General features: G+C 44.5%; 1 protein-coding gene across 1 annotated transcript; it reads right to left on the reverse strand.

Annotated features, from left to right (window-relative positions):
* Positions 1 to 5,682: 5,682 nt before the first annotated feature.
* Positions 5,683 to 6,624, reverse strand: LOC120930712 (olfactory receptor 5V1-like). Its single transcript, XM_040341888.1, has one exon. The coding sequence runs from the start codon at positions 6,622 to 6,624 to the stop codon at positions 5,683 to 5,685; it is 942 nt and encodes a 313-aa protein (XP_040197822.1).
* Between the last annotated feature and the right edge of the window lie 16,483 nt (positions 6,625 to 23,107).

A 23,107-nucleotide genomic window follows, 5' to 3' on the forward strand; every position in this document is an offset into this window, starting at 1 on the left:
CAGACACTGGGCTATGTGACCCGGCCCGGCTTGCGGAACACCATCCTCCTGCTGCCACATCAACCCCACCTGCAAGACCCCGTGTTCGATCCGCTGGAAGGCTGCCTGGAGGGAAGGCTGGAAAGAGGAGGAAACGTTGATTTTCTGCCTTCCATTTCCTTCCACATAAAGGACATCTTGTTTGTACTACCACAGTTTGGGTTCCTTTGTTTGTGTGCTGCTGCTTCATATTTTAGTGTTTGGCTCCTGAGGCTTGGAAGTTTATCCTTCACCATGTTGGAAATGCAAGTTTGCATATAGTTTGCTATCTATTCTAGTGCTGCCGTTCTTTTTATTTTTTGTGCTGACATTTGCCAGAATAAAAGGCTTTTTGCTTTCATTTGAAAACATGTCTATTGTTTGATATACTGTGGGGATTATTAGGCAGCAAACCTTTAATAAATATACAATGGGTAATTTACAAAGGACACACTCCTTGGGGGGGGGGGGGACATTTGGTGTGCCAACATGGTTTAATATTCTCTAATGAAACACCAAAAAAAAAATAAAAAAAAAAAAATGAAAAAAACATGTTAAAAAAAAATAGTTTAAATGGTGACATAACTAGAAACCAAAAAAAAAATTAAAAAAATGCACATTCCTTTACAAAAATGACTACTCTAAATTATGGAGGACCACCAACCAAAACACACGTCTGGCATAGAAAACATTATTAAAGGATTACATCACAAGCAAGAAATGTGACATTTCAGTATGGGACAACTCTATTGAAATTGCATCAGCAAGAGAACGGGGTTATTCTAGCAAGAGAAGAATTAATAAAACGAGGCTTTAAAATGTGGTTTAGTGCGCCTTTTTAAGACATTGTTCTCTTGCTAGAATAAAAGGTTTCTAATGACGAATGTGCCATATCCCAAAGAAACGCGAGTTTTACCTGAACGAGCGCTCCCGTCTCCTCATTTGGACTGAGCATGCGCGGGGTTTTTGTACGCTGCTTTTGTGTACAGACGACCGAACATGTCTGACGGACACGATTCCAGCAGACTGTTTTAAAGCAAGACCAGGAAACAGTTGTTCGTTGGAAAACGGTCTGGCCGACGATTGTTTGCTGGAATTCAGTACGTTACTGCCTACACACGAACGAACATGTCCGCTGAAACTGGTCCGCGGACCAGTTTCAGCAGACATGTTTGGTCGTGAGTACGAGGCCTTAGAGTTCAACTTTTCCCATCCTTTGGAGACTCAACACCAGAGTTCAGACGGAACTGGGAATCTGAACTTACCAGATGTAGTATTGAGTTAATCAAAATATTGGTTACCCAATATAAGTCTGACCTTCAGGCGCCTGATCAAGAATTAGTCATTTTGCAAACACAGTATGACTATGTTAAAAATCACAAACTATTTGACAAAAAATGGCAGGAACTCAAGGAGTATCTAAACAAACTAAATAAGGACATTTTTCCAAGAAACAGACAAAAATATACAAGGATAAGTTGGCTTTTGCGGAGGGGTTTGCCTATCACTGGAATTCATCGGCTCCGAATCCCAGGAAGGGCAGACCAGGCCGCAGGCCCAATTCTAATCAGGCCTACAGTTCCAGAGAGGAGGACTCTGAATCCGACTCTTCAATACCCTCTTCACTCTCTCACCTTTCTACTACTCTTCCATCACAGGGAACACGCCCCTTTACTCATGGTGGTACCCGTAAGAGGGGTCACAAAGGCAATCAAGCCACCCCACACCCAAAAAAACGTCTAGAGACTGACACGAGTCACACTGACATGAGCCTGCGGCCTGGTCTGCCCTTCCTGGGATTCGGAGCCGATGAATTCCTTGTATATTTTTGTCTGTTTCTTGGAAAAAATGTCCTTATTTAGTTTGTTTAGATACTCCTTGAGTTCCTGCCATTTTTTGTCAAATAGTTTGTGATTTTTAACATAGTCATACTGTGTTTGCAAAATGACTAATTCTTGATCAAGCCCCTTAAGGTCAGACTTATATTGGGTAACCAATATTTTGATTAACTCAATACTACATCTGGTAAGTTCAGATTCCCAGTTCCGTCTGAACTCTGGTGTTGAGTCTCCAAAGGATGGGAAAAGTTGAACTCTAAGTCCTACCGGGCAGACTCTATCCTGTATGTACTGTTGAAAAAATTCAATATGCCAGTACAGGTTAGATTTCTTTTTAAGAAGTCTCCTGGCCTTGGAGACATGCAAGCAAGCATTCAGAGAGACACACACAAGTGTGCAGTTCATCAATTTACTTTATTTTTAAAGCTTATCTCCAGGCTAACAGCTGAATACACACATGAAATACATACACAGGAGCTGCTTTACCCGCTGAAGTATTTGTATTTTTTTCTATCTAGTTCTGAAATTTACATGACTTTGCCAAACAGCACAGCCCTGTCTGATAATGAAGAAAGCCCTATATTTCCCTGCTTCAGTTTCACTATCACTTACTGTAACCCTGAGCAGCAGACTGATAAGCTCATCTTTCTTTCACTCCCCTCTCTCCACTCAGCATGCTCCTCACATTGTGCCACGTTCGGCATCTGACTGCTTTTCCCTTCCACTGTCTAAATTGTTCTCTACAGAGGGTACAAAGCTAGGCATTCTTACCTTTGAGATAAAGACTTTGTCCAGCACACCCCCACCCAAGAGACATGTGCTTCATCCACACACCCCCAGCCCCTGCACAGGGAGAGAAGTTCAAGTGTAATAAATAAGCAATTGGATGGCAAATATATATATACAGGGCTTTTTTCAGCAGGAACCCAGGGGAACGCCTATTAAATAACGTCTATTAATGCTGGCTGCTGGGGGATCTATTGTTGCTGGAGGGGATCTATTTATACAGGGGGGTCTATTGTTACTGGGGAGGTCAGTTGTTGCTAATAGGGGATCTACTGTTGCTAAGGGGGGGTCTTATGCTACTAGGAGACAATGGTTGCTGGGAGACATCAACTGTTGAGGGAGGGGTCTATTATTGCTAGCTGTTCAGAGTCTATTGTTGCTGGGGAAGCTCCGTTGTTGCTGGCTACAGGGGATCTATTTGACTTCCTATCATTAAAAAATTACTTAGCACCACAAATTGATACTTTGTTCTGTATCCATTACTGAGAGGGGGTGGAACCAAGCAATGGTGCTTGGAGGTTGGTAGGGAGTGGAACCAAAGAATGGTGCTCGGAGGTGTGTAGGGGGTAGAACCAAGGAATGGTGCTCAGAGGTGGGTATGGAGTGGAACCAAGGAATGGTGCTTGGAGGTTGGTAGGGAGTGGAACCAAAGAATGGTGCTCGGAGGTGTGTAGGGGATGGAACCAAGGAATGGTGCGCAGAGGTGGGTAGGGAGTGGAAACAAGGAATGGTGCGTGGAGGTGGATAAGGAGTGGAACCAAGGAATGGTGCTTGGAGGTGAGTATGGGGTGGACACAACAGGTGACTCGGAAGTAGGGAGTAAGCCCTGTATATATATATATGGTGTCAGTAGATTTTTTATTTTACATTTTTTAAGTTATTTTTTATTATTTTTTACATTATTATTATTATTATTATTATTATTATTATTATTATTATTTATTTTAGGAGCCCCAATTGGGGGGAGGCTTATCTGAAATATCAGGAGTCTAAACATACCCCTGATGTCTCACTTGTGAGACAGAGAAAGAGACTGAGGACAGAGACTCATCAGTCCCTCTCTCTTCAGCCTCAGGTGCACTGGGCAGTGAATGAATTTGAGGTGCTCTGTGCTGCCAAGTGGCTTCCTGTTCATTCACAAACTGAAGCATAGTAAACACAGTTTACTAAGCTGCAGTTCTAAATTGACACAGTGAGCGATCATTCAGAAAAGGAAGGGGCTGGTTAATTATATATTTACTGGTCCCTTCCCCTACTCTCCATCCTGAAACCATCCCCCACAGCAGTCAGCAAGAGAGGGGAGAAGCTGGTAGTGCTGGGGGAGGCCTGGGAAGCAGAAAGAAGTGGAATCTGGATGGGGAAGGTGGCAGGGGCATAATTTACTAGAATTTATTGACTGTGTTTTCCTCCTGCAGGAGGGGGAGGAGGAGAGGCAGGCTTTCAGCTGCTGCAAAAAGAAAATGCAACTGACCAGTTCTAGTAAATGCCTCCCCTGCTGCCCCTCCTATCCAGGTGTGACAGGGAGGCCACACAGCCTAATGGGTTAGCTGTCTGTTTTTTTCTCTCCATGGCCACCAATTTGAAAGAGCCTTTAACCACTTAAGCCCCGGACCATTTGGGTGGCCAAAGACAAGAGCACTTTTTGCGTCGCTTTAAGTGACAATTGTGCGGTCGTGCCATGTGGCTCCCAAACAAAATTGATCTCTTTTTTTCCCACAAATAGAGCTTTCTTTTGGTGGTATTTGATTACCTCTGCGGTTTTTATTTTTTACGCTATAAACAAAAATAGAGCAACAATTTTGACAAAGTTATAGCGTCTACAAAATAGGGAATAGTTTTATGGCATTTTTATTAATATATTTTTTACTAGTAATGGCAGCGATCAATGATTTTTATTGTGACTGTGACATTATGGCGGACACATCGGACACATTTGACACCATTTTGGGACCATTGTCATTGATACAGTGATCAGTGCTATAAAAATGCACTGATTACTGTAAAAATGACATTGGCAGTGAAGGGGTTAACCAGTAGGGGTGTTAATTTAGAACTGCAGCATAGTGAACTGTGTTTACTATTTTTCAGTGCTGAAGGGGTTAAGTGTGTCCTAAGGATGTGTTCTCGATCACAGAGAGCTGTGATCAGTGTCCTGTCACTAGGAAGAATGGGGAAATGCTTGTATACATCAGCATTTCCCCATTCTTCCTTTCCATGAGACGATTGTGGGTATCCCTGCGGACATCGAGTCTGCGGGACCCACAATGCCGCATCTTAAAGGGGGTGAACAGGTACGTCCATCTGCCCGCCGTGCCATTGTGCTGACGTATATTGTCATGCGCTGGTCCTTAAAGTGGAGGTTCACCCTAAAACAATTATATAACATTACATCCAGCATACTAACGACATGTACAGTATGCTGGTATTTTTTTTCGCCGTACATACCGTTTTATTCTTATTTTCCCCCCGGCTTCCGGGTTCTGATTCCTGCGGGACTGGGCGTTCCTATTAAGAGGTTAGATGATTGACGTCTGGACCGTTTCCAGCGGATAAATCCTCTGGCGAATTTGGATCTGATGGCTGTACACACCATCAGATCGAAATCCGCGCAGAATACATCCGCGGTGACGTGTTGCGCCGTTGCCGCGACGAAGACACGGCGACGTGCACGACGCTGGAAGGTAACTACTTCCACGCATGCATCGAATCATTACGACGCATGCGAGGGATGGGAGCGGACGGATTGATCCGGTGAGTCTGTACAGACGACCGGATCAATCCGCTGGACACGATTCAAGCGGATAGATTTCTTAGCATGCTATGAAATTTATATCCGCTTGAAATCGATCGGCTGGACGAATCTCCGTGGAAAAATATCCGCTAGGCCGTACAGACGACCGGATTTGTCCGCTGGAACTGATCCGCGGATCAATCCCAGCGGATAGATCCGGTCATCTGTACGAGGCCTTATATAATTGTTTTAGGGTGAACCTCCACTTTAAGCTGTTAAGAAATCAACCATATTGCCTTCATTCAGTGACTAGAACATTTTCTTTTTGTAGTTTCTTAGTGCTGCAGTGGCTTCCCAAATATCTTTATTTCTTAAACTGTACACCAGAGGATTTAACATTGGGACTACAACAAGAAAAAGTAATGGGAGCAACTTGTCTTGGTCTTTGGCATGTTCAAACTCTTCCTTTATGTATAGAAAAATGCTCGGGCCACAGAATAACACAACTGTGATAAGGTGAGAGGTGCAACTGGAGAAAGCCTTGAGACGTCCATGCCTTGACTTGATCTTTAAAACATTGGAAATGATAAAAACATAGGAGGCAATGATAAGTACAAACGGTATGAAGGCCAATATGATGTCATCAAAAATTATTAGAAGCTTCCTGCTGTTAGTGTCACTGGTCGAAAGTGAAATCAGTGAGTTAAGCTCACAAAATAAATTGTTGATATCACGAGAAGTGCAAAAAAATAATAGAGACGTGAGTATGGCATGCACCAATGAGTTTAAAGCTCCAGTAAGCAAAGAAAACACAATCAGTGACATGCACAATGTCTTGCTCATTATTAGGTAATATTGCAGAGGTTTACATATGGCGAGATAACGGTCATACGCCATTGATGTCAGGGTTAAGAGCTCGCTAACAGCACAAAACACAAAGAAAAATAGCTGAATTATGCAACCATAAAGGGAAATTTTGTGATCTTGAGTAATTAAAATCATAAGCAATTTTGGGATGAAGTTCGAGGTGGATGCTACATCTAAGACGGAAATGTTGCAAAGAAAGAAATACATTGGGGTGTGCAATTTGGGTGCTGTAAAGACAAGTGTAAAAATAGCAACATTTCCAAGTATGGTCATCAGATACAACAAAAAGCCTCCAATGAAGATGAAAAGTTGTCCAACTGGAGAAGTTGTGAATGCCAAAATATGGAAGTCATATTGTGCACTTTGGTTTGGGCATCCAGGCATACTGTCAATCTAATGTCAACGTCAAGGTCTAATCTCAATCTAATAAAGGTAAAACATATATTTCCTAATGAATTATGTGTTTAACACATTATTAACTACATAAAAAAAAATGGCAATGTAAAAAATGTTTACTTTAGTTCTAGGTGTTAAATAGATTTATGAGGGACACAATATAAAAAAAAAGGAAGATAAATATGTTTATTTGTGAAGTGGAACTTTAATGGTTGTTTCTTTATTCCGGGCCGGCCAATGAAGATGACTAAAGACAACGTACCTGAAAGAAGACCAAGCAAAGATGTCAGCAGCATTAGGTTTGCAGACATTGCATTGCAGCATTAAGGCAGAACTAAATCCTCCTATCCTTTTCAGCCAAAGGAGCTGCCATCTTAGCGTCTGATCTTCAATAGGGGTGAGCCCGATGTTCGAGTCGAACATCGGATATTCGCCTGTTCGCCGAATAGCAAACAATTTGGGGTGTTCGCGGCAAATTCGAAAGCCGCGGAACACGCTTTAAAAGTCTATGGGAGAAATAAAAAGTGTGAATTGTAAAGGTTAATATGCAAGTTATTGTCATAAAAAGTGTTTGGGGACCTGGGTCCTGCCCCAGGGGACATGTATCAATGCAAACATTTTTTTTTTCCTGTGACCTGCCAGGTTGCAAGCTCAGATAAGGGTCTGGTATGGATTTTTGAGGGCAATCCCACACAATTTTTTTTTAAATTTTGGCACAGGTTCCCCTTTAAAATCCATATCAGACCTGAAGGGTCTGGTATGGATTTTGAGGGGGACCCCTACGCCATTTAAAAAAAAAATCGCAGGGTTCACCTTTAAGCGGGGGTTCACCCTAAAAACGATTTTCTAACATTACATCCAGCTCACTCTCTACATTGACAGTATGCCGTTTTTTTTTGCTGTACATACCTCGTACAGCTATTTTCTTCCCCGGCTTCCAGGTAGGGCCTCCCGCGGGAGTGGGCGTTACTATCCAGCAGGTGATTGATGTGATGACAAAAATTACCTCCCCCCGTCGCATAAGGAGCGTCACGAGTTGCCGAAAGAAGCCAAACGGCGAGTCGGCGCTATACGGCGCCTGCGCACCGATGGTCGGCTTCTTTCGCCAACTCATGACGCTCCTTATGCGACGGGGGGAGGTCGTTTTTGTCATCACGTCAATCACCTGCTGGATAGGAACGCTCACTCCCGCGGGAGGCCCTACCTGGAAGCCGGGGAAGAAAATAGCTGTATGTATAGCAAAAAAAAACAAAAACAAACGGTATACTGTCAATGTAGAGAGTGAGCTGGATGTAATGTTAGAAAATCGTTTTTAGGGTGAACCCCTGCTTTAATACCCATACCAGTCCTGAAGGGCCTGGTATGGAATTTGGGGGGACCCTTCTAATTTTTTTTTAATTTTGGTTTGGGGTTCCCCTTATTATTCATACCAGACCCAAAGGGCCTGGTAATGGACTGGGGGGAAACCCATGCTGTTTTTTTTTCAATGATTTTTATCTGTATTGCCGGGACCCGTCAATTTATTATAGCTGCGAGTAGTTTTAAATGACTTTTTTTACTTTAGAAATGTCATTTTGCGCAGGGACTGTTATAAACACAGGAAAAATGCACCACTTTACAGGCATACTATAGACACGCCCCAATAATGAATTTTAAAGGAATATTTATTTAAACTTTTATTGTTTCACTTTAAGCATTATTAAAACTAATCACCCCCAGAAAAAATGCTGTTTTTAAAACTTTTTTTGCATTGATACATGTCCCCTGGGACAGGACCCAGGTCCCCAAACACTTTTATGACAATAAATTGCATATTAATCTTTAAAATTAGCCCATTTGATTTTTCACGTTTGTGTCCCATAGACTTTAACGATGTTTGCGTGTTCAAACAAATTTTTTGCCTGTTCTGCTGCAAACCTAATTGGGGGGTGTTCGGCTCATCCCTATCTTCAACTGCCAGGATTCTGCACATGTGATCAGTTATGACACTGGCCATTTGGTGGTTTCACAGTTTGGCTGAGAACACAAGCAAATGTGACAGCATTTTTGGCATGCTGCAAATGTAACTGTTTTTTTTTTGTTTTTTTTAAGTTAAATCAAAGAATTTTGTTTAGTTTAAGTTGCACAATCCCAACGTAAGTTACCAAAACTCCATTGCCCAGCCAAGAAGGATCATGGGCTCTATCAGCAGCATTAGAAAAAAGTAATTTTAAGTACTAATAAGGTTGTATTTTTCAATTTCATGTCCTTGATAGCACATGCTCTTCTTAGAATAAATATTTGAGAGAAGGTTGATGCATGCTTGCTGCTGCTCTCACTGGAGTCAAAACTCCTCAACCACAAAAAACTACACCCATCTTGACTGAAACTATCAAATCGCATGCAAGTCACAGAGGTGTGACGGGGGACTAAAGGGGTTGGCATTGAATACACACACCGTATATTCTTGAGTATAAGCCAAGTTTTTCAGCACATTTTTTTGGTGCTGAAAATGCCCCCCTCGGCTTATACTCAAGTCACTTTTGCACCTGATCTCCTGGACTTTGGGTACCCGGTACCGGCCAAACCTGGCATACATGCAGCCCCACTCTTCCTCTAGAAGTGTGCAAAGTTTGTTGTCCAGGGGGCCTACAGCCAGGGAGCACCGACTTTTCAAAGCCGGCACCCCTTCCATAGACTCCCATGTTAAACGTCAGTCTAGTCATGGGCACAGTGAGGCATGGGCACAGTGAGGCATGGACACAGTGAGGCATGGACACAGTGAGGCATGGGCACAGTGAGGCATGGACACAGTGAGGCATGCACATGGACAAAGTGATGCAAAATTACGCACAGTGAGGCATGCAGATGGACACCCTAGGCTTATACTCAAGTCAATAAGTTTTCCCATTTTTTTTGTGGTAAAATTAGATGTCTCGGCTTATATTCGGGTATGCTTATACTCGAGTATATACGGTACATGGATTTTAAATATATTTGTGCCTTTTTTAACAGTTGAAATACAGTGGTAATTAATTATGTGGGATTTGGTACTGGTCCCAGGCTTTAAAATTGGATCTTTTGGATGTAATTTAATTGGTTGTAGCTACCAGTAATATGTGATACACAAATCACACATACATTATTTTATACATTACAAGGTTTGTTTATTTCAATTTTAAATTCCACACAAGCTTCTTTCTATATCCCTGAGCTTTGAAGTGTTTATGTATCTCAAATGAAGAGTGGTGCTGGTGTATCTTTGAAATAAATTGTATATACTGTATATAATTTTCTTGAATATTTAACTATTAAATGAGAAGGCACATTTAACACATATATTATTATTTTAGAAAATACACAGGTATAAAATCTATTATCATTGACCATTTCATCCAGGTAGATTAGAAAAACCAGGAATTAAATAACTGCTACTCTTTGGTAATAATGTCAAAATGCAGGCTCAATTTGCTAAGGCTCCTGAAAAGTACTCCCAAAGTTTGCATCCAATGTGCAGTGTAGGAAAGAAAGGATTAAATAACTTTATATGGTATATATTTCATATCATAAAGAATTTTGTGGACAAGACCAGATTATCAATGTTTTTTCGGACCAACATTACACAGTATCGTAAATAGGTAGGAAGCAGGGTTGGAAAAAAAGGGACTTTTCAGGTTCAAAGACATATTACCCAACCATTTATTAAAAATTACAAAACATTATTTGCTTACAAAACATTTAAACAACCATGTGTTGCCATACACCAAAAAGAGAAAAGTTTATACATCTTGCTTGCAATTCAACATGTTTCACCATTTTGACTTCTTTTGGAAAAAAGTGTGGTGAAAAAAAACGAATTAGTAAACAAAAACAATATAGGAAATCTAGAAAAACACAGTTGAACATTGTATCCATATTACATAATAATGTCATTTTGTCTCACGTGTTATAAATATTATTTGGCAATATGGATACAATGTTAAACTGTGGATTTCTAAATTTCGTATGTTGTTTACGTTTACTTCATTCGTTTTTTCACCGCTCTTTTTTCTTCCTGAAGAAGCTGGGACATTGAAACATGTTGAATTGCAAGTGTGATGTATAAACTTTCCTCTGTTTGGTGTTAAGCAACATAGTGTTCAGAAATTGTTGTATCAAGACATCATGCATATGCCTATGTCTGCAACAATTTTGCCCTGTATATGCCTGGGGGGGGGGTTATTTACTAAAGGAAAATCTACTTTCCACTACAAGTGCACTTGGAAGTGCAGTCGCTGTAGATCTGAGGAGAAGATCTGAAATGTGGGGAAGATCTGCTGATTTCTATCATCCAATCATGTGCAAGAAAAAATGCTGTTTTTAATTTTTGTTTTCCTTGCATGTCCCCCTTAGATCTACAGCAACTTCACTTCAAAGTGCACTTGCAGTGCACTTGTAGTGGAAAGTAGATTTTCCTTTAGTAAATAAACCCCTATGTCTCCAACAATTACTGAATGAATAGATAAAATAGGCTGACAAAAACATGATACATTAACAAAAATGTTTGCTACTGCCAGCCTTAAAAATGAAAAGTGTCTCAACAATGTTCAACATATTGATAATGTATAATTAATAATAATAATAATAATAATAATAATAATAATAATAATAATAATATAAGTTATACATTTAAGAAAAATAAATCCACCTTTTCAGTTTATGATTCAGGCTTACCAGAAAAATGAAGCGTTGTGGTTTGGCAACTTTTTTTTTTTTATTATCAATTTGAAATGAGGATGCAGTATTATTTTGAAATAAGTTAAGGTGGAGTAGGTATTATTGGCACATTTGTAGTCAACATTTCAAAGGCAAAATATGACCAATAAATCTTTATGGTCTTTATATTTTGCAGAGGTTACAATGCAGGAGATGTTACTGCAATTCTTTCCAGTTGCTTGGCTTTGATAAGGCTTGAAGCAGCTTCTTTTAAAGACCAAGGCAATTTACCAGGGATTTCAAGACCTGCTGGGACATGACAATATTGAATTGACAAATTTTATTTTTCTTTGATTTAAAAATAGCTTAAAGCAACACTAAAGACAAACTTTTTTTTTAAATAACAAACATGTTATACTTACCTCCACTGTGCAGCTCGTTTTGCACAGAGTGTCCCCTAACCCTGTCTTCTGGGGTCCCTCGGCGGCTGTCTCGGCTCCTCCTCGCAAAAGCTTTCTACCTACATGCTTGCATGCGAGCTTGCATGGTGGAAATCTTTTGTGAGCGTGCTCCCGTGATACAGCGGCGGGCATAGTCGTCGACTGTATCACTCGGCCCCGCCCCCGGCGTGCTGCGTCATCCACTGTGATTGACAGCAGCGCCAGTCAATGGCTGCGCTGCTATCAATCTGTCCAGCCTAGCCAATCAACGGGCAGGCTAGGAACCGAAGAGGATCACGAGGAAACGCGCGGGACTTTCGAGGGGTCAGGTAAGTAAAACGGGGGTTCAGGGGGGGCAATACTGTCGGATGTTTTTTCACCTTAAAGCGGACAATGAAGACAATGAAGACGCGGGAGGGGGGGAGAGGAGTGGAGCCCCGGCCGGCGCGTCGCTGGAACGCTGGAGCAGGTAAGTGTCTGTTTATTAAAAGCCAGCAGCTACACTTTTTGTAGCTGCTGACTTTTAATAAACATAAATATTGGCTGGAACTCCCCTTTAATGCATAGGATGCATTAAGGTGAAAAAACATTTACCTTTACAACCCCTTTAAGGTGCTTGTAAAGCCATATTTTTTTCATTCTGGATATTGTGACAAAGAGTTGGAACCTCTGTCTGTGTCCTGGTTTGGGATTTTCACCCTTACAATTTGTCCTGGTGACCATTGCTGCTGGGACAGAAAGTAGGTGGAAGTTCAAAAACGTGTAGTCATCAGATCAAGAGGTGAGGGTAAATCCAAAAATGGGGACACCTGGTGCTATTACGCAAATCTTGTTCACTTTGTAAATATTTCCTCTCATTTCCTGTTGCTTCTCCAGGAAATCAAGGGACATCTCCCAGTTGGATATAGACTGTAAAAACACACTGTCACTGGGAAAAGAGGTGAGGGGAAATAAAAAATTGGAGTTGTCACTGAAAAATTAATAAAGGGGAAACTTTCAATGGGGAGGGATACTTGCTCCAGTTACAACTGTCTATGAGAGTATTCCTATAACTTTAAGAGATTTCCTCACGCTGTCTGTTGTGTGTCTACAGAAAGAGAAGTGAAGTCTCCTGAAAGGGACGCAGATGACACAGAAATCCTAATAGGGGTTTTGTGTATGTAAACCCTAATAAGAATATTTCTTTATTTGTTCCCTGGTTAGCTAAATATAAAAATTGAAAGTGTGTGGAATCAGAAGGAAAGCTAAAAAGCTTAGGGAATCTGGCCATCCCATGCCTCCAAACTTTGCAGACACTTCTCTTGTAAGCAGATGTTTTTCCAAGTGAGGAAACACAGCATTAGCAGTCAAAGACCTAGGACTGTGCTTGAGAGAGGCTGAACACAGACCAAACCTACTCTAGGCAGAGAAAAAAGTCATAATCTTCATGCCAACTGTGAAGGAATCATCCAGCATCCAGTATGGGTGCCTCTGTCAAGATATAGCTTCCTCCAGTCTGGACCCAGGAGCCGGGTATTATATCTAAGAACCCAAGACTAGGCAACACTAACTTAGGTGAAACCTGGAACTCTTAAAATATATAGCACACCAGATCAGGTAGGGCCTAATAACATTATCCTAACAATACAAACTGTAGAGCAGAGCCAACAGCGGACATGTAAGCAGCAGTGTGAAGGCGCTCTGGCTTGGACAAATTCTCCTGATTTGATTTAACCCCCCGCTAGCAGCTGAAGAAAGGGTAAAATGTGCCCACGTAGCGCTGCTGACGAAACACTTTGCAGGCAATTCAGCAGCGGTGCTCATATATTTCAGTGGGTAGGGGTGGTGGAGGAGCAGTGTATACATGGATGCTGTATACATGGGTCCTGCCAGCGCAGTGCCCCAGTGTGAAAGCACCCGGGTTTTCACATTGGGATGGCAGGGGAGGCATTTTTTAGGCGCTTTACAGTCACTATTTTTAGCCCTTTAGTGCCTGAAAAATGCCTCAGTGTGAAATGGGTCTAATGCTTACCTGAGCCCCCTCTCAATCCATCAATATCCATGAGAGCCTTGCCTCTCTGGGGACTTGCACTCCTGATTGACTTTTGGTATAAGTGAGAGCTATTGGCTCCTGCTGCTGTCAATCACAGTCAGTGAGCCAATCAGTAGATGAAGGAGGTGGAGCCAAGCCGAAGCTCCATGTGTGAAGGGACACACAGACCTGAGGCTCTGGAGCGCACCTGCTTGGGTACCCCCAGAGCAAGCTGCTTACTGAGGGGGCATCTGTCAGGAGGGAGGGGTCAGGAGCTCCGGCAGGGGACCCGAGAAGAGGAGGATCCGGGCTGCTCTATGTGAATGTAATGCAGAGAGCAGGTTAGTATAACAAGCATAAGGGAACAGACAGCACACCACAATAAGAAACAATAATGTAACCACTTGACAACTGGGCAATAGGGATGAGCTTCGTATTCGAGTTGAACTCATGTTCGACTCGAACGTCGTATGTTCGATCGTTCGTCAAACTACGAACGTTTTGGGCCATTTGTGCCAAATTTGAGTTGTGTTTTACGGCCCATAATTCACTGCTGCATCCCAGTGTATTACTGGCTGATGATTGGCCAAGCATGCACTATGACCCGCATTCTTGGCCAATCACAGCTTGCAAAAAACGGAGAGCCATAATTGGCCAAAGCCAGGGTGGCTTTGGCCAATTATGGCTCAGGAGGTTTAGTACACACCCCACACTATAAAAGGCTGCATGCAGGTAGGCCTTGTGTAGTGTGTTGCGGTGGTTAAAAGAGAGAAGACAGAGAGAGAGAGAGAGAGAGAGAGAGAGTAATTTCTAGTAGGTAGATAGAGCAGGCAGGCAGGCAGGCTAGTCAGTTAAAGTTACAGGGCCGGATTCAGATACGAGATACGACGGCGTATCTCCAGATACGCTGTCGTATCTCTGAGTGCGGGCCGTCGTATCTATGCGCCTGATTCAGAGAATCAATTACGCATAGATTTCCCTAAGATCTGACTGGCGTAAGTGTCTTACACCGTCGTATCTTAGGCTGCATATTTACGCTGGCCACTAGGTGGCGCTTCCGTATAGTTACGCAAGGAATATGCTAATTAGGTATTTACGCCGATTCAGAAACGTACGTCCGGCCGGCGCATTTTTTTACGTCGTTTACGTTAGGCTTTTTCCGGCGTAAAGTTATCCCTGCTATATGAGGCGTAGCTAATGTTAAGCATGGACGTCGTTCCCGCGCCGAGTTTTGAAAATTTTACGTAGTTTGCGTAAGTCGTTCGCGAATAGGGCTTTGCGTAAGTTACGTTCACGTCGAAACCAATGAGGCTTTGTGGCGTAATTTCGAGCATGCGCACTGGGATTCTTTCACGAACGGCGCATGCGCCGTTCACAAAAAATCATAAAATACGCAGAGTCATCTTAAATTTAAATAAAACACGCCCACAACATCCCCATTTGAATTAGGCGGGCTTACGCCACCACACATACGTTATGCCACCGTAACTAAGGGCGCAAGTTCTTTCTGCATACGCAACTTGCGCCCAAAGTTACAGCGCCGTAACGTATCTGAGATACGTTACGCCCGCAGATAGATAGACAAATCTATCTGAATCCAGGCCACAGTGTGTAGAGGATATATATGCATTCCAGGTGTTGTATATATATTTATACACTGTATAGTTTAGCTAGATCAGCTCTTCCTAATTTACTGGCAGGCAGGTGATTGTGCTAGCTGCAGTATTCTCACGTGGTGTACTGCCTGTGTCCTCTGCAGTGTGCACCATATAGCTATGTGGGATGTGCACTGCCTTTGTCCTCTGAAGTGTGCACCTAAAGCTATGTAGTGTGTACTGCCCGTGTCCTCTGCAGTGTGCACCTAAAGCTACGTAGTGTGTACTGTCTGTGTCTGCGCTATTTTTCTCAATGATTTTCATCCATATTGCAGGGACCAGACATTACACTAAAGCCACAAGCAGTTTTTCATTACTTTTTTCTTATAGTAATCTCATTTTGTGCAGGGACATTGGCAAGCGTACCTCAAATTGTGGGGTATTGCAGAGTATTGTGGGGCATTGCAAAGTATTGCAGAGTATTGCAGAGTATTGTGGGGTAGTGTGGGGTATTGCGGGGTATTGCAGAATATTGCGGGGTATTGCAGAATATTGCGGGGTATTGCAGAGTATTGTGGAGTATTGCAGGGTATTGTGGGGTATTGCAGAGTATTGCGGGTATTGCAGAGAATTGCAGGGATTGCACAGTATGGGGCAGAGTATTGCAGGGTATTGTGTATTGCACAGTATGGGCAGAGTATTGGGCAGGGATGGCTGATCGATCACGGAGGGATCAGGATCATGGAGGCAATTGTCACAGATCCAGCCCACAGCACTGCTGCTGACATCCGCTCTCTCCACCTCTTCTCTCACACTGTAACGATTGGTACAGAGAGGGGAGGGAGGAACCGGCATCATCACATGACGCCGGTTTGTTTACAAGTGATCGCTCCGTCATTGGATGGAGGGATCGCGAGGTAAACCGCCGCTATCAGCGGCGATTTACCATGATCCATGATGCGCTGGGTCCTCTGGACCCGGCGGTCACGGACACTGCCGTTTGCGTGCCCCTGGGGGCGCGCAGGAGCGCGATTCTGGAAGGCCGTTAATTAACGGCCTCCCAGAGTTAAGCAACTGCCCTGTAACCGTACTTTGGCTATGGGCCGGTTGTTACCTGGTTAAACAGTTAAATCGTTTATTGTTAATAAGATTTGGCAAAACATGCAGTAAGTCATACAGATGCTATAAGAAATATTGCACACTTTATTAACCAAGTCATGCTAATGATACTGGATTGACAAACAGTCATATGTTATATATAGGACATGTTAGCACAAAAATCTCAAATATACCTGTAACAGAATCATATGGTATGTACAGTGCATTGCAAAAGTATTCACCTTGGCATTTTTCATGTTTTGTTGCCTCACAACCTGGAATTCAATGTGCATAACTATTCACCCCCTAAAGGCAATACTTTGTAGAGCCTTTTGCGGCTATCACAGCTCCAAGTCTCTTTGGATAAGTCTCTATGAGCTTGCCACATCTTACCCCTGGGATTTTTGCCCATCCCTCCTTGCAAAACTGCTCCAGCTCCTTCAAGTTGGATGGTTTGCTCTTGTGAACAGCAATCTTTAAGTCTGATCACAGATTTTCGATTGGATTGAGGTCTAGGCTTTGACTAGGCCATTCCAACACATTTACATGTTTCCCCTTAAACCACTCAAGTGTTGCTTTTGCAGTGTGTTTGGGGTCATTGTCCTGCTGGAAGGTGAACCTCCGTCCTATAGCCTCAAATCACACACAGAGTGGTACAGGTTTTGCTCAAGAATATCACTGTATTTATCACTATCCATCTTTCCCTCAACTCTGACCAGTTTCCCAGTCCTGACTGCTGAAAAACATCCCAAAAGCATGATGCTGCCACCACCATGTTTCACAGTGGGGATGGTGTTCCTTGGGTGATGTAATGTGTTGGGATTGCGCCAGACATAGCGTTTTCTTTAATGGCCAAAAAAGTTCAATTTTAGTCTCATCAGACCAAAGCACCTTCCTCCATACATTTTGGGAGTCTTCCACATGCCTTTTCGCAAACTCAAAATGTGCCATTTTGTTTTTTTGCTGAAAGTAATGGCTTGCTTCTGACCACTCTGCCATAAAGCCCAACTCTATGGAGAATACGGCTTATTGTCATCCTATGTACATGTAGCGCCCCATTACTTTCAGTATGGGCACTATGCTTAAGTTAGTGGGGAATGGGAGAGTTATTTTGCTCCCATTCACAATTTGTTAAATTTGGGCTGCTGTCATTCCTAAACTGTCCCGTGGGTCAGTCTGCGCTCCAGGGGTGTCGTTTCCACCCCTGGGCGACAGGTGATGCTAGAGGGGTTCTGGCGGAGCCGCTTTTCCACAGCAGCCAATTACAGGAGTTTTCCCTTGCGGGGCAAGCTGGGGGAGAGTATATATGTGGCAGACACCATTTTCTTTGGTTCTTTGCAGGTTCCAGGTGCGGCACCCACCTTTAGGGTGTGCGTATCCAACGGACCCCGGCGATATGGCCTTCCAGGCCGGGGTCACATTCTACGCGGGGCTCCATGTTCCTGAGAGGGGCCCCAGTGACTTACTGGGCCCCCACTTTGCTGAGAAGATCCCAGGCTGGGTGCCGTTCGATGGGGGGTCGGCTTGAGGAGAACCCGGAGGCAGGTTGCCCAACAAGGCTTGAACGAACCATCGGGGATCTGGTGGCCGGAATGCTGACAGGTACTCTTTGCTGTCATCCGGTGACCTATGTTTTAATCTACTGGAAGGATTCGCTCAATTCGTCCATTTAGCTCATTCAAGTAATAGGCCTGTGGCAGAGGCCCTAGAGCCAGGTCTGTGGCAGAGGCCTGTTCCTCCCAGCAATCTAAAGTGACGATTTGGCTGCCAGGCTTGTGGGCACTTCACCCACTCTGGCAAGAGTGGCGACAAACTGCGATTGATACTACTGAGAACAGGATTGCTCGGTTCATATCCAGGCCTGATACTGCAAAGTTCTCTCCTGCTTCATCAACCTTTTCTCCCTATTTGATGTAGATGTTGGCTATGTTGGGCCGAAAAAAAAGCATTTGAAAATATTCCTTCATTGACTGGACATTCGCTCACTGCTCTATTCTACTCTACTCATCAAATACACCCCTAGACAACACTGAGGTAACTTAATACGCCGATCCCAACAACAACCAGCGGCTCCTGCGGGGGTAGTGCTACACGTGGGGGCTCGTCCGGGATTTTGGCTGTTACCATTGACAACGGAAATTGTGAGTAGCAATTTATTAAGGAGCGAAGAGTGTTTGGCATTGGGTATTTAGAACTGTAGCCGGACAGGGAGTTAACCTCGCACAGCTAAGCTTGGGCGTACGTGCGGCACAGCACGCGCATACAACGTGTCCGGACAAGTTCTTCAAGTGGGAGGAGCCACCCTCCCCTGCGCAGGACGTATAATAAGATTTTGCGCCAAGCCAGCAGAGCACCGCCCATCAGCAAGGAAGAAGGAGAACCGCATGGTGATGTCTGCTTTCCTGCAACCGGGTGTTGCCCCTCCGCGACTGAGGCCCCCAACTACCTCACCAAGGGCCCTTAGCATGTTTACACTGCCGGGAGTGTCTGTCACTGACACAGGCGTTCGCTTGACCTCAGAAGGTCAGTTTGTGCTATTGTCCAGCGGAGGAACGGAGATGCTTGAACTGACCTGCCCTCAGTGCGAGGAACTGTCCGTCAAGATTCAGCCTTTCGTCCGCTGCCAGAGATGCCGGGCCTATTTGTTCGTTGTCACATCACCCGTTAAGACTCCAAGGGAGTACAGGGTGAATTTCATTACATACAAAAAAGAAAAAATACTTAAACTTCAAAGACATACATACAAAAAAGAAAAAATACTTAAACTTCAAAGACATACAGAGTATGAGAATAGGCAGCAGCACTCCCCTATTTAAATTCATTTTTCACTCATTTTTTTATTCCTTCCTCTATTTAGAGGTCATATATACATTTTTCCTCACTTGTAAGTGGGTTTAGCGCAGAGTTCCCCCCCCTTTTTTTTATTTTGAATTTCATTACAGCTGCCGTCACCGCGGAGGAGGAACCCACAAGGCTGGAGCCATCCCCATCAATGGAGCTCGTAGAGTCGGAGGCTCCCAACATAGAGGTCATCTCGTTCTCATCAACCCTGACCTTGCAATCGGCTAACCCGCCACCTTGCTCCCTGGAGGTAAGCTCTATGACCGAAGATGACCCAACCAGCGTGGCCAGCTTATCGGACACGACCAGTTTATCGGACTTGAGAAAATTGCAGGCCGATACCACTTCGGAGACCACCCCACCCACAGCGATCTCCGTGTGGCGTACTTCAATCGAAGTGGGACCTGTTCCAGCCTCCCGCGGCTGCGGTCGAGGCCTACCCTCCAGACACTCCTTGCCGGATCGACCCAATGATCCAACAGCCAAACCTTGCGGCCATACACCTGCGGAGGATGCTGCACTCCTCCGAGCTTGATTCTGTGTCTGAAGATGAGGACACACTGGAAAGTTTATTTTAACCAAGATTCCCGGAATTGCAAGGCCTTGGAGAATCCCGTGCCATCCCTGGTACTCGGAGGAGGAAGAAGCGTTCCGGCCAGAGCGCATCCCGTGGGTCTCAGCAGTCATCCGTGAACGTTCTGCAGCTAACCTGGGGAGTTGGTGAGTCTATTTCTCTTCCCCCTATATCACTCACCACCCCTGTGCCCGTTGTTGCTCCCGTATTGAGAAGGGCACCGGATGCTTTAGCGCTGCCGGGACGAGGAGACCCGCGGAACCTACGCAAGTTGGCTCACTTACAGTATGTGGTAATCCAAAGGGTTTCTACTGAATATGGATGCGAATATCCGTATGTGCCACCTTCCCTTTTGTCACAGATTGACCAAGAACGGGAAGCTTGGTGCCAGGAAGCCGTTTGGTCATATTTAAAAGTGCCTCATATCCTTGTGGGTGCAGACCCAAGGCTGCCTCATTTGAAAGACAGATTTGAGAGATGCCACCGTGACTGGAGCTGGGGCCGACATATCTATAGAGACTGTGTTGTGCTGAAATTTCCTGGGAGAGAGGATCGGGTGTTTTCAGTCACCAAGTCCACAGAAAATGGTGACATTGTCATTTTGCCTGACCCCCGATTTTATAAGTAAATACATGTGGGCTTTGCATAGCTTACTAACCTTGAACTAAATCGTCTTTTACTAACACAAAATCAGCTAAAGCAGCCCAAAGGGTGGCGTCATTCGAATGGAATTTCGCCTTTATAGTGCCGTTATACGTGTTGTACATCACCACGCTTTGCTATAACATTTTTTTTCACGATCGTGTGTAGGCAAGACTGTTTTAATGAGCCTGAAAAATGTCGTTTTTTACAACCCGAAAAATGATCGTGTGTACGCGGCATTACAGTGCTGCTGCTTTGGCCTCAATAGTCAGGGTCCTGTCTGTCTCCTCCAGGCGGTCTTCTCACACAAAATCTGTGTATGCACCAAGCAGCTCCCTACTCCACTGGCTCCCATCTGTTTTCTTGGTGAAGCCCTCCTGACTGTTTGGCTGCATCCTTCTCTGTCCAGCAGGGTGAAGTTTTGAACACAAGTTACAATTTTAAGACAAACCCTGTACACAAGGGCACAATCAGTGTACTGGCTGTCCACAAATCTGAACCTAGGATTGGAGACTTCCAGACATCAGGACCAAAACCATGTTTTATCTATCCCCAAAGAAATAAAAAGGGTTTGCTCTGTATGACACAAGCACCCTGGAGCCCCTCAATCTGCCTGGATAAGAAACCTTGGTTGGCACAAAACCCACTTCACACCATGGTAGGGCACAGCACTGTTGAAGAAGACAATATAAATAAAAAATGTATTGCTTATAATGAGCCAGTTTATTTAGTAGACTTTAAAGTAGAAGTACGGTCAGAGCTCATTTTGCTGTTTTTCTCCTGTGGATCACATGAGTACAGTTCATTCTGCGCTCCTGTGACCCATTTTCAGCAGACAGCAGGCGAAATCCACTGTGGCTGATGTCACGGAGCCAGTCCAGGCTGGGGAAAGATCACAACCATATGGTCGGGATCCGCCAACATGCCTGGACCGACACCCAGCTCCGCCTCTCAGCGAGTCACTAAGTAGGAACAGCGATCTGGTTCCTCCTCTAGTCAGTCCCATCCCTATACAGTTAGAAACACACAGGAGGGAACACATTTAACCCCTTAATCACCCTTAGTGTTAACCCCTTCCCTACTAGTGTCTTCTACACAATAATCAGTGCATTATTGTCTGTTCTGTTATCTGTTCGCTGTATAAATGTCAATGGTCCCAAAAATGTGTCAAAAGTGTCTGATCTGTCACAGTCCCACAAAAAAGAAATTGCAGATTGCTGCCATCACTAGTAAAAATAAAATACAAATGCCATACATCTATTTCCTTTTTTGTAGGCACTATGGCCCAGATTCTCGTATATCGGCGCATCCTTATGCGGGCGTAGCGCATCCAAGATGCGCTACGCCGTCCTAACTTAGAGAGGTAAGCTCCGTATTCCCGAAGCACCGGCGTTCAAATTTGCGCCGGCGTAGTGCAAAATCGTGGGCGTATGTGGGCGTAAGTGAAAGTAGGAAGGAAGTGGGCGTGATACATTTAAATGAACCGTGACCTTATGCAAATGATGGTCTGAACGGACGGCGCATGCGCCATCACGTGACCGGGTGTCCCCCGCCCCTATGCGCATGCGCACAACGCGATTGGCGAGTTGCTCCGACCAAGTGCATAAATACGCCCAGACATGCGCCCATCGTGTGCAAAAGTACACCTGTTAGTTTACTGTTGGTGGTGAGCTTACTTTTGCAGTGCTTTGCCATGTCTGCTGAGCGTACAAGGAGCAGGAAAAAGAATTTCTCTCCTGATGAGAGGGCCATAATTCTCGCAGGTATGGAGAGGCACTATGACCGCCTCCATGGGTCCAGGAGTAAAACTACAAGCAAGGGGCGAAGGGATGAGATCCTGCAGAGGATAACGGATCAAGTGAATGCTGTGGGCAATGAGGCGAGGAGGCCCCATCATATAGGCAAAAAAATAAATGATCTTAGGAGGAGGGTCAAGGACAAGATGGCCCTCATGGCGAGGCATGCCAGGGGCACTGGTGGGGGACCTGCCTCAAGGATCCGTCTGACACCAGATGAGGAGGTAGTTGCCCGGTGCCTTACCAGGGTGCAAGTTGAGGGAATGCCGGGCTATGATTCTGTTCATCCGCCCTTGAGGACAGGTAAGTGTTTATTTCAACTATCTGGTGTGTAGCATGTGTGGGGGGGAAGGGAATATGTGTGTGGGTCCACCAACATGTGAATGTTTTGTGTCATCCACAGGTGTCCAGGATGAAGCTGGCCCGTCTCGTGCCCCTGCCCATCCCACACCATCCCCTGATGCTGATGTCCCTGCCCGTCCCACACCATCCCCTGATGCTGATGTCCCTGCCCGTCCCACACCATCTTCATCTGATGAAGATGCCCCTGACCCCCAGGGAAGGCAAGCGACATTGGTGGAGGAGAGTGGTGGCCACGCCTCCATTGAGGAGGTTCTGCAGGATGCGGAGCATTTGGGGGAGGAGGTGTCACTGTCCCTTTTCATGGAGGATTTGGGAAGCTTGGCTGGTCCATCCCGGACCTCAAGCCCACGATCCTCCATATCCTCGGACTCCATCTCCAACCCAGCCACTCCCTCTGTCTCCATCCCCAACCCACCCCCTACATCTAATCCCTCCCC

This window comes from Rana temporaria, chromosome 3 (genome assembly GCF_905171775.1).
Source record: "Rana temporaria chromosome 3, aRanTem1.1, whole genome shotgun sequence".
NCBI classification, from domain to species: Eukaryota; Metazoa; Chordata; class Amphibia; order Anura; family Ranidae; genus Rana; species Rana temporaria.

Bases quoted from the DNA above. Each gene is read 5' to 3' on its own strand.
- LOC120930712 (XM_040341888.1), bottom strand. From the start codon at position 6,624: ATGCCTGGATGCCCAAACCAAAGTGCACAATATGACTTCCATATTTTG.